At 38.7% G+C, this 18,397-nt stretch overlaps 1 protein-coding gene across 2 annotated transcripts in view; it reads left to right on the forward strand.

The window, feature by feature from the left end:
* Nucleotides 1-18,397, forward strand: part of ASXL1 (ASXL transcriptional regulator 1) — a 66,307-nt gene that overhangs the window by 5,342 nt on the left and 42,568 nt on the right. For both annotated transcript variants that reach the window (XM_030830932.2, XM_060284810.1), the window contains exons 2-3: nt 614-696; nt 3,022-3,130. In XM_030830932.2, the coding sequence (XP_030686792.1) occupies nt 614-696; nt 3,022-3,130 (192 nt within the window). The remainder of the gene's footprint in view (nt 1-613; nt 697-3,021; nt 3,131-18,397) is intronic.

Consider the following 18,397-nt stretch of genomic DNA (forward strand, 5'->3'; position numbering starts at 1 on the left):
AATATGGATACTAATCAAAGTACCTTGGGAAAGAAAATCTAAATGCATTTCTTTTTTTTTTTTTGCGGTACACGGGCCTCTCACTGTTGCAGCCTCTCCCGTTGCGGAGCACGGGCTCCGGATGCACAGGCTCAGCGGCCATGGCTCACGGGCCCAGCCGCTCCGCGGCATGTGGGATCTTCCTGGACCGGGGCACGAACCCGTGTCCCCTGCATTGGCAGGCGGACTCTCAGCCACTGCGCCACCAGGGAAGCCCCTAAATGCATTTCTGTCTTATAATTTATTGCGTAGAAAACTATGTATTCTGTGGTTTAGCCGTATTAACAGCATCAAGTTAAGCGGTAATCAAGGTTGCTAAGGCCCCACATATCATAACATGTATGCTAAGAGGTTGTGTGTTTTCAGAATTGAGAATTAGAATATTTCATCTAATTGCAGTCACTTTCAGCAACTAGTTAGATATATGTGTAATTTGGTTTCAGAAGTAATTTTGTCTGTGGAAAGACTAAATTGTCAGCAGCGGTACCTCATAGCAGAATTGTAGCCCATGTTATATAGTGATGGATGTAAATGGAAGTTGCACACTGAAATCAGAACACTTATATTTCTTCAGGTACTAGAAAACTACTCAGACGCTCCAATGACACCAAAACAGATTCTGCAGGTCATAGAGGCAGAAGGACTAAAGGAAATGAGGTTTGTATGGCTCTTGTTGCTTAATGTCAGGGTTTCACAGGACACGTGTCTTCCTGCACTCAGGCAGTGATATGAGAAAGTCCGCATGTGCATATATGTGTACATACATACACACACACACACGTCCGGTGGTGGTGTGGAACTGTCTCCCATGTTGTGTGTCCTCTGGGTGGAGGGTGGGAGTGGCTCAACATTCATTTGTTTTCATCAGAGGTTCAATGGCTTTCCCTATCCTTGCTCTCCCATAATTTCGACATGGAGCTTGTTTTTTTGTGTAAGGAGTCAGCACATTTTCTCATGTACTCTGTTTTGCAAGTTTCAGTGATAGAGAAGGGACAGACTCTGATAGGCTCCATCGTGTCTAAAACTTCCCTTCTCTCTATACCATATCTTTGAAGTCCTTTGTTTTAGGATCAAAGAAGGGTGGTCTAATCACCATAAAACCCACTGGCTTTTTTTCCCCCTACTGATTCTAGGCATTCATGATATGAGCATACTAAATTTGGAGGTGACCTTGATTTTCTTATCCTGTGATATATTTTTCCTAGAGAAGCAACAGATTGGAAACACAGAAAGAATTGCAGGCACAAACAAAAATCAGTGCCTGTCCTGAATCCTTTCTCTCCTCACCCCAACCTTTTTTAAAATTAAAATGAAAGAGGAGAGCACAGCACAGTTCCTTCTCGGGATTCAGAACAGGCAGCATATATTCTGCTGGTTAAGCTTTAGCTGCTTGAAATTGATCTTTTAGGATCGAAAGATCCTCACTTTCCAGTTGTCAGTTCAGACATTCTCTAGCTGACGTTTTGTGGGGAGGGAAGATCAGGATTGTCTAGATACATTCATTTAAATACTACCTATGCACTGTGTAGTGTTATAATTGTTTTTTTTGTTTGTTTGTTTTGTTTTTATGTGCTATTTCCCATCATGCTGCTGTCTGCACTGCTGTTGGACCACTGTGCCTATAGAAGGTAAATTAGTCCCTTTGGGACAGATGGAGTTGAGAACCTAACTTGTTTCTGCTTCTAGCTCTTACAGGAATTATGAAGCAGTCATGGTGGCTCGTGATGAGTGAACAGCTCTGTGATTTGTAGACAGAGGTATAGTGTGTAGGAGTCACACTGTTTCAAGAAAGACTCTGCCAGCATGCCTTTCCCCACTGCAGCAGAGACATTAGCACACCCACTTGATACTCCAGATTCTGCACAAGGTTTCTTTTAGAGATTGGTTCTTCGTGAAATTTTTTTTTTTTTTTTAGCATCCAGTGTGTTCCAAAGCCGAATAAGTAATAGGGTTTTTTTAATGGCTTTTTTAGACTCAGAATTTATTTTTAACACTCTGCATAAATTAGGGCCTCTAATTCTGAAAATGCTGAGAGGCTTTACTTGAGATATTTATATTTATTTAACATGCTGGGGAGAGGGAAGAGAAGGTGCACAGGTGAACCCTAGCACTAACATGCTAGCGCCAAACTCAGTTAATATTAATAATGGACATTTGTCTGTATTTTTGATAGCTTTTCTGTTTTAAGATTTAGTAAGTAGTCGCTAACTCACATGAGTTGTCATTGTTTTGCGACCTACTGTTGTAGCAGGGACCATGATATAACTTAATATGCTATCTCTTTTTTTGGTTTAATGTTTGAGCATTATTGGGTACTAAATCCATGTGACTTTTTATATTCAAATTTAAATGATTGCTCCTGGGTAGATATAAAATAAAACCCATCTTTCCCCCTTCCCAACTGAGAAAAAGCAAACAAAATACTGTTCCTTTTGTGTGTTTATTAGAAAATGTTAACTGGAAAAAAAATTTTCTTGGGACAGCACCAGTGATCCTGTGGTTTTTGTGTTGAAAATGTTATGTGGCAGTTTCTGAGCATGATACGCAGGTTGGAATACAGATGCTAGGAAACTCGGTTTTGTTTTTAATTAACATTAAAATTTAATTTAAATATTTTGGGTAAATAAAAATATTGGGTAATTTTTTTTTCAAAACTCCTGAGTGTACCTGAAAAATTGTGTAGTGTTTCTAAATTTCTTGAGAGTTTGGTTCATATTGTCAAAAGGCACTAAAGAATTGTCAGGTATGGAGTGGAGATATCAGATAGCATGTCTTATCCCAGAGCTCTCTGGGTGTGATTTATGTGAATTTCATTTGTTGCTCTTTTGCCACTTTCAAAGTAGAATTCTTGTCATGGGATGTTTTCTTTTATATTTCTTCCTCTTTTTCTTGATTTAAGAGTGAGTTAAAGGGTATTAGAGCTTTGAGTAAGTAGACATATTGATTTGTATGACCACCTTCCATCCTTGTATGTTTTTACAGTGGGACATCCCCTCTTGCATGTCTTAATGCCATGCTACATTCCAATTCAAGAGGAGGAGAGGGGTTATTTTATAAACTACCTGGCCGAATCAGCCTTTTTACACTCAAGGTAAGTAATATAAACTCTTACTTTAGTGCAGTGGTTCTTCAGCTTTTAGTGTTCCTAAGAATCACTGGTAGGTCTGGAATGTGGCCCATGAATTTGCATTTCTAATAGGCAGGCAGGTGATGCTGATGCTGTTTTTCTGAAATGGCGCATTGAGGTGTTCTGGTGTGAACAGAGTATTAGGAATTATTTAGTCATATCAGCTATTGTGTCTGTATTCAGTTTTTCCTTGTTTATATCTGCAGATTGTATGCAATAGAGGGATAAGTATGTGTGGGGGTAATTGCAAATGTGCCTTAATTATAGTTTTGTTTGTAATAATATGTGAAGGATAAATTACTGGACAGCCAAGTAAGACCTAGTCTATGGAAAATAACTGAAATGTGAAAATACTTGTGGAAATTCAAAAACTCAGCATTTACCAAGTGACACTAATTACAAAGCAAGAGAACTTAGATCAGGTTCAGTTCGTAAGCTTAAATAGAGCTGAAATGAACAAGCTAATTATTTTTCTATGATTTGTGATATACATCATTTAAACCAGGGATTGGCAGATTTTTTTCTGTAAAGGACCAGAAAATAAATATTGTAGGTTTTGTGGGCCACACTGTCTCTATCGTAACTATTCAACTCTGCCATTGAAGCAGGAAAACAGCCACAGAGAATGCACAAACGAATGGGCATGGGTGTGATCCAATAAGACATTATTTATAAAAAGAAGCAGTGGGCTACATTTGGCTTGGGGGTGTAGTTTGCTGACTCCTAATTTAGACATAGTTAACCTGTTGATGGTGAGAAACTGAAAATTTGATGCTGATCCTTATAATCTTCCAAAATGTCGTTATAAATTGCAGTAGTCCATAAACAGACTTTTCTCTTTTAGTTTTGTTTTTGATAGACTTGTTTTCTTTAATTAATTAAAAATTAAACACTCGAACAAATACCAACTATATAACCTGTGGTCATAAAACTTGATCTTTAAGTACACATCAGATGTATCTTATGTTCAGATATCTGTGCTATGTTGTTTTTATTTGTAGTATTTCAGACTTTAAAAGGCAGCATAATGTAATGTCAGAAACTGAGCCTTGGAAGAGTCAGAGCCCTGAATTCAAAATTTAGCTTTGTCACCTGGGACAGATTTAACCCCTCTTTATGGTGGTGTATGCATCTCTGACAGTCAGTCCTTAATAAATGGTACCCTTTATGATATTCCTTTAGGTTCCTTATCCTTAATTGCTTGTTAATGGCATTTTTCTATTATATATTATTAAATATATTGTAATTATAGGTAATTATGTATAGTTATAGTTGTGTGTATTATATGTGTTACAAATGTGCCTGTTAGTGGAACATTTCTCTTTTAAGAGGGAGAAGAAATACCTATTTCTATGGATACCTTAAGGATAGGAATTGAGTTTCATTTGTCCTTGTAATTTGGCTCTGGGCAGAATTCTTGGCATAGTCCATGTTTAATAAATTTTTTTAAAAATAAATTTATTTACTTATTATTTTGGCTGCATTGGGTCTTCGTTGCTGCATGTGGGCTTTCTCTAGTTGCGGTGAGTGGGGCTACTCTTCGTTGCAGTACGGTGCGCGGGCTTCTCGTTGCAGTGGCTTCTCTTGTTGCGGAGCACGGGCTCTAGGCACATGGGCTTCAGTAGTTGTGGCTTGTGGGTTCTAGAGCGCAGGCTCAGTTGTGGCACACAGGCTTAGTTGCTCCGCAGCATGTGGGATCTTCCTGGACCAGGGCTCGAACCCGTGTCTCCTGCATTGGCAGGCAAATTCTTAACCACTGCGCTACCAGGGAAGTCCCTGGTAGACTTTTAGCTTGGTTGATCATCCGTGCGTGCTATCCGTGCGTGTCTCTTTTAACATTTTGACCTGTTAGAAACCGATATGTGCAAATGCAACAGAAAGTAAAATGCAGCAGGGAAAGTGAAGGTAGCCCATAAATTCTGCGATTTGTAACCTAAATGATAATTTATATTAATAATATTTGAAAAAATTGGATTATAATTTCCTTATAGCTTTACTGCTTGTTGTATTCAGTTAATATATTTGCCATGATGGCATTGATACATACAGGCACACCTTATTCTCCACCACTGCCCCCGCCCCTCCCCGGGCTCCTTGAGAGTTTGAAGTGTCGATTAGTCTTATTAATTGCCTCATTATCACCACACTATCTTCCAGAAGTTGTGCAGGCATTTACTTTATTGTTATTTGGGAATGGATAAGAAAGGATACCAAAAATCTGAACCAGCTGATTACCATCCTATCCTCATCACCCGAGGACCCAGGTCTGCTGAATAAAGTACAAGGTGGTGCATTTTTTCCTTTCTTATCCTCATTTGAAGAAATTTCAAACCTACAGAAAAATTGGAGTACTACACTGAACACCCCACCTATCTTGCTTTCTTCCTAATTGTTACAAGTTTGCCACATTTGCTTTATCCCTCTCTACATATATATGCTTTTTTTCCCAGAACCATTTAAAAGTGTTCAACTAGTACTGGTACTTCACCCTTACATATCTTAGAATGTATGTCTTAGGAGCAAGGACATTGTCCTACATAACCACAATACCATTGTCATAGTCAAGAAACTTAATGATACAGTAGTATATAATATATAGTCCATATTCAGTTTTTTTCTAGTTCTAAAAATATTCTTTCTTTATTTTTGGCTGCGTTGGGTCTTCGTTGCTGCATGCAGGCTTTCTCTAGTTGTGGCGAGCGGGGGCTACTCTTCGTTGTGGTGCGCGGGCTTCTCATTTTGGTGGCTTCTCTTGTTGTGGCTCATGGGCTCTAGAGTGCAGGCTCAGTAGTTGTGGCTTGCAGGCTCTAGGCACGCAGGCTTCAGTAGTTGTGGCGCGTGGGCTTAGTTCTGCGGCGTGTGGGATCTTCCCGGACCAGGGCTCGAACCCTCGTCCCCTGCATTGGCAGGTGGGTTCTTAACCACTGCACCACCAGAGAAGTCCTGTGGCATTTTTTTGGTCTGTTTCTTATGTGTTAAGGAGAAGCATGTGCAGAATGGCTTGGTATTTTTCTCCACACTGCCTGGAAATCTCTTCTAGTGGGCCATCAACGTCAGAAACCATGTGGTTTCACTACTTAGTTGAAAAGAGGAGTTTTTTCAGTTCTGAATACATTTGTGTGGACTTATCTATGGTTACCAAAGCTTTACTGATAAGCTGGAGTCTTTGGGGGCATGCCACAGGGTTCCTTCTCTGATAAAAGTTGTTCTGGGTAATGCGATGGTACATTTGACACTATATGTAGATGCTTGCATCAGGCCTTAGAATTAGTACTCAGGGATGTGTGGGAGAGGTGAAATCTATCCATGCTTTGAATTCTTGTTTTGAGTTGCTTTTCTTAAGCTTTTCCTGAAGTCAGCTGTCAGTGTACATCATTGCCTGGTTAGAGGTGGGATTTATATTGTTTTTTACACTTGGAATTTCCCATCCTTGTAAAACCAGTGAGAGCTCCTTTGTAGTGTTCTACATTTTTATGACTGTCATGCTGAACTACTTTGCTTTTGTGACTAGGTGTTTGTGTCATTGGTGAGTTTAACCTGGGTTGTGAGTTGTCATTGCAGCACTCACTGTCAGTCATGACTGCAGTCATCTGAACATTGTTCAGTTTTATTGTGGAATGATGCTCAAGTCAAAGTGTCATGGCCATTTGCACTTTATTATACCTTATGTAGTGATAGAGGGCTCAGCCTTAGGGGGGTCCTTTAATTCAACTAACAAGTCCAGTTGAATCTTTTTAGTATGTAGAATATATATTTTTAAAGTATTAAAAGATCTTCTTGGTAAAAAAATAAATGACTACACTTAAAGTATCCATCCATTAAAATTCACTGTTTGCAAATAAAAGAAAAGCAAATGGAGGACGAGAAGGAGGTAATTTTTGCAGTTTCACAATGTTATTTATAGATCTACAATTAAGTTTTTCATATACAACTCCACACTTGCAGTGATTCCAGAACTATTTATATTACCATTAAATACTGAGGAGACTTCCATACAGTCAAATCATAGAGTCTGTCATTTGCGAGGCAGGACAGGACCAGAATCCATTTTGATTTTTGATAGGTACGCATCAAGCAAAGTGGGCTTCTAAAAATGCAAGTCATATCATCCACTGTCCTGCGTGGCCCTTGCCTACCTCTTTGATCTCTCCTGGCACCTTCTCCTTGGTCATTATACTTCAGCCACCCTGGCCTTCATTTACTCTGTTTCTCAAAGGCCCCAAACTTGTGTCCACCTCAGAGCCCTTGCACTTGCTAGCCCCTATGTCTGGAAAGCTCTGGGGTAACTTCTTGTCATTTGTTTGTTAGTCCAGAAGTACCTTCTCAGTGAGGCTTTCTCTAACGGTAGTTCCAATTCCACAACATTATGAGGGTTTTGGTTGTTTCACAGTCCTACCTTGTTTGTTTGGTTACTTGGTTATCATTAGCCTCCCTCCACTTGAATGTCAGTGCAGGGACTTGGTTTTCACTGTATCTCCTGTGTCTGGCAAATAGTACATAATGTAATAAATATTGGCTGAATGAAAAGTAGAAGATAGCATCATCAATATCTTAAGCCAACTAGTTCTCCTTGTAGTCTACCTTTCTTTTATATGTTTTATTATAGAATATGCATATTCTGGGTTATTTTTTCTTCTCAGCAAGGCAACTTCTAAGAACCCTTTTTTTTTTTTCTTGCTCTCTTTAGAGCAATTCTACGTTAATCTGTGAAAGAATCTGCTGACACTAGAAATAAATCTTGGGACTTCCCCAGTGGTCCAGTGGTGAAACTCCACGCTTCCAGTGCAGGGGGCGTGGGTTTGATCCCTAGTTGGGGAACTAAGATCCCACATGCCATGCGTGGTGTGGCAAAAAAGAAAAAAAAGAAAGAAGTCTTTCCCAGGCTGTGGCCATAATGTGGTTCTTCTAATTGCTGAAGGCAGAAACTGAGCCATTCGAAACAGTTTGAATGTTTTAGGTATCTTTTAGGTATCATGTTATTCTTTTTAGTTTTGAACTTTGGTCATCATCTTTGTTAGAAAAAAGAATTTCTTTCATATAAAATGGTAGTGACGTTTTTAGATGATGTCTTTTATAGTCTGTGTTAGCTTTATCAAATATATGATCTTTTTAGTGCGTAGAATTCTAGAATTTTAGTGTGGAAGGGGCTCTCAAATCATCCGGTTCATTTGCATTTTGCAGGTAGAAAACTGAACTTCTAACAGATTAGGTTTACCCATGACCGTGTGTCCTTGCAACAAATGCATTTGGCCAAGTTGGGACTAGAACCCACGGCCCTACCTTTTGAGTTTGATTTCTTTTCATTATGCCAATTCAGAATAAAGAGTTTTTCTTCAGGTTTTAGGATCTTTGGTTACTTCATCTTTTTAAAGCGTCTTATGAGTGCCTTGATACTTCTCAGAATGTTAGTTTTATTCTCGTAATGAAAATTCTTATAATTGTTAAGCAAAAGTAGCTTTTCATGTCCTTAGATTTGTACTCTTCAGTTATGGGCGGTTGGTTTGAATTTCTGCCCTCTGCATTAATCATATTGGCATTTCTGATCGTGGTCATTCTTTTCTGTACCAGAGTGAGTGGTATATGGTGGTAGTAAGAGCACTGGAGTCAACTTGAGGTCTGGGGTCCAGCATAGTGCCTCAGGTCCTATGGAATATCTCCATTTATACTTCTTTGTCTCTAACACTGAGAAGTTGAAATAGATTGGTCATTTAAATACTTCAGATGTAAAACCTTTCATATCATGAAATGGAGCTGCATGATGTAGATGACTGTGAAACTGCTCTGGTTGAAACAAGCATGAAGACCCCGCTTCTCCATCTGTCGTGGATTCTGCCATCCCTATCCCATTCTCCAAGCACCCAAGGCATCTTTCCCAGACCCAGGAGCTCTGTTGAAAACCTCCTAGAGTGAAAATTCAGTGAAGATCCTTCCTGTGCTCACATTTTAGCATCTAGACTATTTTGTGTGAAAAGTAAGTCGGCCCTGGATATTTTTCTTTCCTGTTCTTTTGTGATGCATTTGGTATTTACTGGAGGCTGACTGTTTTATTACAAACCCTTTCCCACTCTGTACTGCATAGAAGGCCTACTTAGTAGAGCAGTACCATTTACTCTGGTTAGTGGTAGCAGTAATTTGGTCTTGATGGAGGCTTTGACCCGTCATTTGGTAAAAGTTTCCTTATTGGAGTAATTCTCAAGGGCCGCCTGGATCCACCTTTGAAAAATGGGGTATTCTGTTGTCTGACAGGATATTCAGCAAGCTCAGGGAGAAAAGAGAACTTGATTGTTAATGGAGCCCTGGTTAGACTCTGGTTTGCCTAAGAGGTGAGCAGCCTTTTGTCCTGCTACCTCCAGAAGTTCAAAGCCCTGTAAGAATGAAGTGGTAAATGATAAAGGTCAGGGGACAGAGGTTTGGAAAGCACTACCACTGGAATTATTTTTTATAGCTCAGAGGGGTGGGCAGGATGATAATTTCAAGGTTTCTAAAGCAGTATATATATATTTTAACAAAAAGGTTATAAACATTTTTTAAGTGTTATTTTAAAGCATCAGGGTTCTAGGAAAATGAGGAGCTTGTATGTACTTCAGGCTTCCTTGGGACTGTGTGAAAAAATGCTTAAACTTTTCTGTGGTCAGCCAGTATGAAAACTGCGTTTGATCTCTTCTCAATCCTTCATATCAGACTTTTGGGGAGGGTTGTTTGAGGAACTTGTTTAGTGTCAGAAAGTTGCTTCTTATTCTAGTTTACATAATCTGGTAGAAAAGATGAAACTGATGCTTAATCGAGTGCTAACTATATTCCAGACAGGCATCGTACTGCTCACGTTGGTCTCTTGAAACATAAATGTGTTTCCTACTCCTGTACTAATGGGGGAAACAGCCTGAGAGAGTTTAAGTAAATGGTATGAAGTCATGTTTTTGGTTATTTGAGAGGTTGGTATTTAACAGACGGAGGACAGGTCAGGATATTCTAAGTTTCTCCCAAATGAGTTGGCTCTCAAATATGTGAGATGCATACTCAAGGTTCTGAAAGAATGACTTCAAATTCTTTGTGCATCATGAGGCAGGAGAAGAACAGGGAGCCAAAAAAGATGTCTATTTTCTTCTGGAAGATGCTGTCTTCTTCGATTCAGTTGTACTAGATGGGCTTTGAAATGTGTGCTTTTCCAGTCAGGTAATCCTTTTGTTTTAGTTTTCTCTTTGGCTCTTTATGCCAGCTTTTCTTTGGTAAATTAACTCCTGACAATTCTTTTAAAACTCCTTATTTTTTTTTGTCTGCATTTCCACTGCCACCTTAGTCTAAGTTATCCTTGTACGCTAGCTACTGAAATAGCTCCTGCCTGGTCTACTTGCTTTCACTTTTGCCTCCTTAGAATCCAGTTTGCTCTTTTGTAATCCACAAAGCAGCCAGAGGGGTTTTTTAAAAAACAATTTGATCATGACACATCTCTACTTGATTCAAGTCTGTGGTTTCCTATGGTGTTTACCAAAAAATCCAAACCTTGCTCAGCCACACTGCCCTTCTTTCAGTTCTTTGAATTCCTTAAGCTCTTTCCAGTTTTAGGGTCTTCTATTTGGAACTCTCTTCTCTCCACTTCTGCCTGGCTCAACTTAATGAGTATCAACTTAAATCTCAGTCCCTTAGAGGAGCCTTCTCTCTAAATTGGGTTTTCCTGTTGTGCCCTGAACTTTACTTCTTTTCACTTACAACTTTATAATTATATAATTATTTGGATGATTGTTTGATGTCTCTCCTGACCAGGTCTTAGGGCAGAGAATCTGTATTATTTTGTTCTGGGCTATATCCTCAGCATCTCTCATAGTAGGTGCTTAAAAATGTTTGTTAGATAAATGCAGTGGAAAAAGCATAGAAGGAGGTTGTTATGACTTGATTGGTAGCAGTTCTCTATGCCAAACAGTAGAATTGGTTCAGAATAGTAATTGTTAGTATTAAAATTGAAACATGTAGTACAGAATGTTTATCAGGATCTCTTTTTCAGGGAATGGAGTGTTTGAAAACCTCCAAAGTGTAAGCTTTGTTTTCTCAAAAGAAAGAAAAAGTAATGTCCAGTGTTGCCTTTGAAATCTAGTGCCGTATTGATTCCTGAGATTCTGTGTTTGCCTGCCTTCTTTTTTCTATTGCCTCTCCCTGAAAACTTTTAGGATCTTATTTCCATGATTATATGCTTTAGTGTGGGTCTTTTTGCACTCCGCATGTCTTACTCAAATGTCTGATGATTTTTGGTTGAGGGCTATTCTTGACTCTTAAATATTAGCGGGAACTTCAGTTTATTGTAGTTTTGTGGCTTCACTTGTCTCCTGCAGCAGTAGGTGCTGGTTGTCACTTAGATGTATGGTACTGGAGTAGGGATGCCCATCTCCTCCTAATGTAGACTTAGCAATTCCCATGTTCTCAATTCCATACCTCATCCTTGTCTGCCATGTACCTGGTTTAAGTTCTGAGCCTGTCTGGAATTTAGGGGATGAATCTGCTTGGGTCTTTTCAGTATCTCCTAGATTACTGTAATAGCTTCCTAACTGGTCTCCTTACTTTGCTCTTGCCACCCTCCTCAACACTGGAGCCAGGAAATTTTTTTAAAAGCTCATAGAGGGGCTTCCCTGGTGGCGCAGTGGTTGAGAGTCCACCTGCCGATGCAGGGGACACGGGTTCGTGCCCCGGTCCGGGAAGATCCCACATGCCGCTGAGCGGCTGGGCCCGTGAGCCATGGCCACTGAGCCTGCGCGTCCGGAGCCTGTGCTCCACAATGGGAGAGACCACAGCAGTGAGAGGCCCGCGTACCGCAAAAAAAAAAAAAAAAAGTTCAGTCAGACTGTGTCATTCCTCCCACCCCGCTTCACTCAGGGTAAAGGCCAAAATCCTTGCAGTGCCCTTTCGCCATCTTCGTCCCACCCTCACTCCCATCTCTCTTCCTCTTACTCTCTCCCCTTGTTCACTCTGCTTGACAAACACAGTGGCTTCTTTGGTGATCCTTTAACATGCAATCGCTATTCGTCTCCAGGATTTTGCCTGTGCTGCTTCAGCTGTCTGCAGTGCTTTCCCCCAAACACCTTCATGCCTCGCTCCCCCACCTCGTTCAAGTCTGTGCTCGAATTGCACCCTGATGCCTCCACACCGCATAGCTCTCCCAGTCCCCCTGTTCCCTGCCTTACGTTTTTTTTCTTGGTATTTATCACTGTGTGATATACCATATTATATATGTTTTGCTTATTGTTATTGTATGTCTCCTTTGACTAGAACTAGTCCTCTAAGAGAGGAGTTTTTAATTTTAGTTAATGCCGTCTCTTCAGCCCCTAGGAAAAAGTAGGTACTCAGTATTTGTGTGAGTAAATGAATCATAGTTTATTTCTTTTAATTTGGTAATATAGTGAATTAGTTCAGTAGAATTTTTTCCAGTGCTCAAGCATCCTTGTATTCCTAGGATAAATGTCACTTTGACATGGTTTTCTTTTAAATAACACATCGTTGGATTTAGAGTATGAATAATTTATTTAGGATTCTTACATCTGTGTTCATAAGTGACCGATCTGATATTTTGATTTCAAACCTTGCCATGTTTTGGTATTAAAACAAGCTGTGCTGTTTTCCCTCCATTGATTTTTGCAGTAGTCTCTTTAAGACAGAGATTATTTGGGTTTTTTTGGTAGAACATGCCTATGAAGGCTACTGGGTGTGATGTGTCTTACTTTGAGAATATGTTGTTTTTAACTTTTAAAAATTGTGAAATATATAAACTATACAAAAGAGAATATATGCAAATTTTGTTATTTTAGATAATAATAACTGAGAAATAAACTGCACACTGTATCCACCAGCCAGCTCAAGAACAGAACATCCTCTGCACTCTTTGAAACCTCTGCGCATATCCCTTTCTCTCCCTGTGGAAGATAACCACTGTTCTAATTTTCATATTAATCATTACCTTGCTTTTATTTCCAGGTTTATCCACATGTGTATATATTGCTGAACATGCTTTAAAAATATCTTTATGTGAATGGAATCACGTTGTATGTATTTTTCTCTCACTTGCTGCTTTGTGCTTATCATTTCTGAGCTTGATGTGTGTTGGTGCATTTAATTGAAATACATCATATTTTCTGCTATATGCTGTCTTATGGTGTGAATATTCCGTGATTTCTTTGTCCATTCTGCTCTTGGTGTGCATTTGGGTTGTTTCTAGTTCTCACTGTAACAAACACTGCTGCGTTGAATACTCTTGTACGTCTCTTGGCGCATGTGTTCGGTAGCTTCTCTAGGGTGTGTACATTGCTAGGAATGGGACTGACCAGGAGGTTTTGCACCTAATCATCATGACTAGGTAGTACAGCTGTTTTTCGTATGTAATCGTATGAATTTGTAAAGTAATCGTATGAATTTACATTGCTTTCGTAGTACATGAGAATTCCTGCTGTTCCACAGCCTGAGTATTGTGGGTGTAAATTAGTATCTTTGTTCAGTTTTTAAAATACGGTATCATTTACCTACAGTAAAATTCACCCATTTTGATGTATTAGTGTACAGTGTACTAGTGTACAGCTCTATGAGTTTTTTTAAAAAATTCATTTTTTTTTTAGTTCACATTTGTGTTGACATTTTATTTGGCATTTTAACAGTGCTATTTAAAGGTATGCCATACGTGTCTTGAATGCAGTTGCTCCAGTAAATGCTTTTGCTAAAACATGCTTCTCCCTCCCCTAAAAATTCAGTTTTATATTTATATACAGTAAAATTCACCCTTTTCCGGTTATAGTCCTTTGAGTTTTTTGTTTTTTGTTTTTTTTTAGTCCTTTGAGTTTTGACAGACATACAGATGTGTAACTGCCACCATAATTAAGATATAGAACAGTTCCATCACCCCAGAAACTACCCCCTTGCTTTTTTGTAGTCAGTTCCTCTCCCGACCCCAGCTCCTGGCCAGCTATTGATTTGTTTTCTATCCTTGCAGTTATGCCTTTTCCACAATGTCATGTAAATTGATTTATACATTATGTAGCCTTTTGAGTCTGGCTTCCTTCGCTTAGTGTGAGGTGTCTGAGATTTAGCTATCTTGTAATGTACAGTATAGTTCCCCCTTACCCGAGGTTTCACTTTCTGCAGTTTCAGTAACTGGTGGTCAACTGCAGTCTGAAAATACTAACTGGAAAATTCCAGAAGTCAACAATTCATAAGTATTAAATTGCACACTGTACTGAGTAGTGTGGTGAAATCTTGAGCCATCCTGTGCTGTCCCGCCTGTGATCACCAACCATCGACATCATCTCCTCCTGGCACCCAACCACTGATGTTGTCATGGCTCAGTGATCTAGGATTACCTGAAGCAGATGATCTTCCTCTTGAAGAAGGTCAATAGTGGCCTAACACTACGTCACAATGCCTACATCATTCACCTCACTTCATCTCATCATGTAGGCTTTTTTCATCTCATATCATCACAATAAGAAGGGTGAGTAGAGTACAGTAAGATAATTTTGAGACAGAGACCACATCTACATAACTCTTACTATAGTTCTATTTTATTATTATTGTTGTTAATCTCTTACTGTGCCTAACTTATAAACTTTATCATTGGTGTGTATGTATAGGAAAAAACGTAGTATATATATAGAGAGAGTTCGGTACTATCTCGGTTTCAGGCTTCCACTGGGGGTGTTGGAACATATTCCCCATGGATAAGGGGGGACTACTGTATATCAATAATTTGTTCCTTTTCAGTGCTGAATAATATCCCATTGTATGGATCTACCATGTTTTGCTTATCCATTCCTCAGCTGATGGACGTTTGGATTGTTTTCTTCTTTGGACTACTAAGAGTAGTGCTATGAATATTTGTAGACAAGTCTTGTGATAAACGTTTTAATTCCTCTTGGGTAGATGCCTAGGAGTGGAATCGCTGAGTTGTGTTGTAATTACTGTTTACTTTTCTAAGAAACAACCAACCTGTTTTCCAAAGTGGCTGTATAATCTTACATTCAAGTTTTTTGTTCTTTAGTAAAATTTTTTCTTTTTTCCCCCGGCAGTATTATTTTTTTCCTGAAGTCTATTTTGTTATTGATATAGCCCATCCAGCTGTCTTGTAATTAGTTTTTTTTTTTTTTTTTTGGCGGTACGCGGGCCTCTCACTGCTGTGGCCTCTCCCGTTGCGGAGCACAGGCTCCGGATGCGCAGGCTCAGCGGCCATGGCTCATGGGCCCAGCCGCTCCATGGCATGTGGGATCCCCCCGGACCAGGGCACGAACCCGTGTCCCCTGCATCGGCAGGCGGACTCTCAACCACTGCGCTACCAGGGAAGCCCTATAGTTAGTTTTTGCATGGTATATTTTTCCATCCTTTTGCTGTTACCCTGTCTATGTCTTTCATGTTTCTTTATATTTTTAGTTGGATCTTACTTATTTTTATCCAGTCTAATAATTTCTACCTTTTAATTAGGATGCTTGGACCATGTACATTTCGTGTAATTATTGATAAGGTTGGATTAAGTCTTCCATCTAGCTCTTTGTTTTCTCTTTGTCCTATTTTCCTTCTTTTCTTTTCCTGCCTTCTTTTGGATTGAGTATTTTTATTTTTTATTCATATTTCTTTGAGACATTTATTTATTAAAATTTTTTAATAGACGCATAGTTGATTTACAGTGTTTCAGGTGTACAGCAAAGTGATTCAGCTATATATATATACATATATATCTATTCTTTTTCAGATTCTTTTCCATTATAGGTTATTACAAGATAATGAATATAGTTCCCTGTGCTATGCAGTAGACCCTTGTTTATCTATTTTATATATAGTAGTGTGTATCTGTTAATCCCAAATTCCTAATTTATCCCTCCCCCCACCACCTTACCCCTGGATTGAGTATTTTTAATATTCCCTTTTATCATCACTGTTAGCTTATTAACTATATCTGTTTTTTCCCCAGAGGTTGCTTTATTATTTACAAAATGCATCTTTAACTTCTCACAGACTACCTTTAAATAGTATTATACATTTCACATAAAATGTAGCATCCTTGTGATGCTGTTCTTCCATTTACCCCCTCCTAGTCTTTGTGCTATTCTTTTCATACATTCTACTTCTATATAGGTTATACATGTCACAAAGCATTACTACTTTTGCTTTAAACAATTCTTATAAAGAAATTTAAAAATGGGGGGAAAAGTCTTATTTTACCCACATATTTACCATTTCTAGTATTCTTCATTTCTTTGTGGAGCTCCAGGTTTCCATTTGTTACTGTTTTCCTTCCTTCTGAAGAACTTTAACAGTACTGTGGTGCAGATATGCTGTGACAGATTCTCTCAGCTTTTCCTCGTGTGACAACGTCTTTATTTTGCCTTGAAGGCTATTTTATCTAGATACATTTAAAGGTTCCCACCCCCACCCCCGGCATTTTAAAGATGCCAATCCTTTGTTTTCTGGTTTGCATAGTTTCTGATGAAAAGTTTGTGGTAATTCTTATATGTGTCCCTCTTTTTTCTGTTGCAGCTTTGAAGATTTTTCTCTGTATTATAGGTTTTGACAATTTGATTATGAGGTACCATGGTGAACTTTTCAGATCTGTGGGTCAGATTTGAAATATTTTCAGCCATTTTTTCTTTAATTTTTTTTTCCTGTCGTCCTGTTTCTTCTGGAAGGACATGTGTGTTTGACCACTTTATATTATACCACAGGTCACTGATGCTCTGTTAATTTTTACAATCTTTTGTTTCTGTGCTTCATTTTGAATACTTTCTGTTGCTACTGATCTTTTCTCCTGCAGTATCTAATTTGCTTTTAATCTGATCCAGTGGATTTTTCATTACCGATAATGTATTTTTCATCATTAGAAATTCCTTTTTTTTCTTATTTTATATCTTCCTTTTTTCTCATTGTGTTCATTCTTTTAATCCTTGATCATAGTGCATGCATTTATGGTAGCTGTTTTAAGTCTTTGTCTACTAATTCCATCTCTGTCATTTCTGGGTCTTTTGCTGTTGACTCTTCTGCTTGTGAGTCATATTTTCCTCCTTCTTGGCGTATCTAATAGTTTTTGTTTGGATGCTGACAATGTGAATTTTACAATGTTCAGTGCTACAGTCTATCTTCCTTTCAAGAGTGTTGGGCTTTATTTTGGCAAGTCATTAGGTTACTCCCTTTGGATTAGTTTACTCCCTTTGAGGCTTGTTTTTTAAGCTTTGTTAGGGCAGGTCAGAGTAGCCTTTTCTCTAAGGATGATTTAACTCTCCTACTAAGATACTTCCCTTCTGGGGTCTCTACCAGATGCCTCCAATGGTTAACAATGTCCCTCCACTCTGACTAGTTGGTAACTCCTAAGTCTCTAGGCCTTCTGTTTGGTGGAATTACCTCTGGGAATTACTCAGCCATTCATTGCCCAGCCTGATGGAATTTCACCGTACACATATGCAGAGACCCTATGCAGATTTTTCTGCAAAGCTTCCTTCTCTCTGGAATTCTGTTGTGCAACCTCAAGCCATTTTAGCCAACCAGAACTTTGATTCTTGTCTCAGCTCAGGAAACTGCTGTGCTCTGCTTGAGATGCCCCATATGTGTGTGTGTGTGTGTGTGTGTGTGTGTGTGTGTGTGTTTTAAGATAAACTGTTTCATGAGTTCTTGTTGATAATTCCAATTCAAATTCAAGACTATAGGTTTTTTGCTTGACCTTTTTCAGTTTCACATGTATATCTCCTTTCTTATGTGGAAATTCTGGTTCCCAGTGAAACCACATAATTACTCATTTGCTTTTTCCAATAATCTCAGAATAACAATACCAGCACTACCACCACCAATATGAATACTCTAAAGGGTTTTTCTTGTTGTTGTTGGCCTTAGGTATATTTTGCTAGGGATTTAACACATCACTGCAATTTAAAAATCACTTGAAATAATTCATTTGTGTGTGGTTATGCCATCAGCTTGATACACAGTTTGGTTTATTAGTTTTACCTACTTTTAGAGATTGCATTTATAAATTTTAATTTTGCTTTATAATGATGTAAAGTATTTATGTATGGTTCAGTACACAGCACAATGTTCATTTAATGAATTCTGTCTCCTTTCCAATCTCCTTTACCTGCTTCTTTTCCCTGTGGGTAAGCATTTTATTTATTTTTTGTTATTTTCCTTCCTTTTCAGAAATATAAACAACATATTTGTATTTGTATCCTCCTTTTTTAGAATGGCATCATTACACACTTTTCCCCACTTTATTTTTTTTACTTG

Source organism: Globicephala melas, chromosome 15, assembly GCF_963455315.2.
Source record: "Globicephala melas chromosome 15, mGloMel1.2, whole genome shotgun sequence".
In the NCBI taxonomy this organism is placed as follows: Eukaryota; Metazoa; Chordata; class Mammalia; order Artiodactyla; family Delphinidae; genus Globicephala; species Globicephala melas.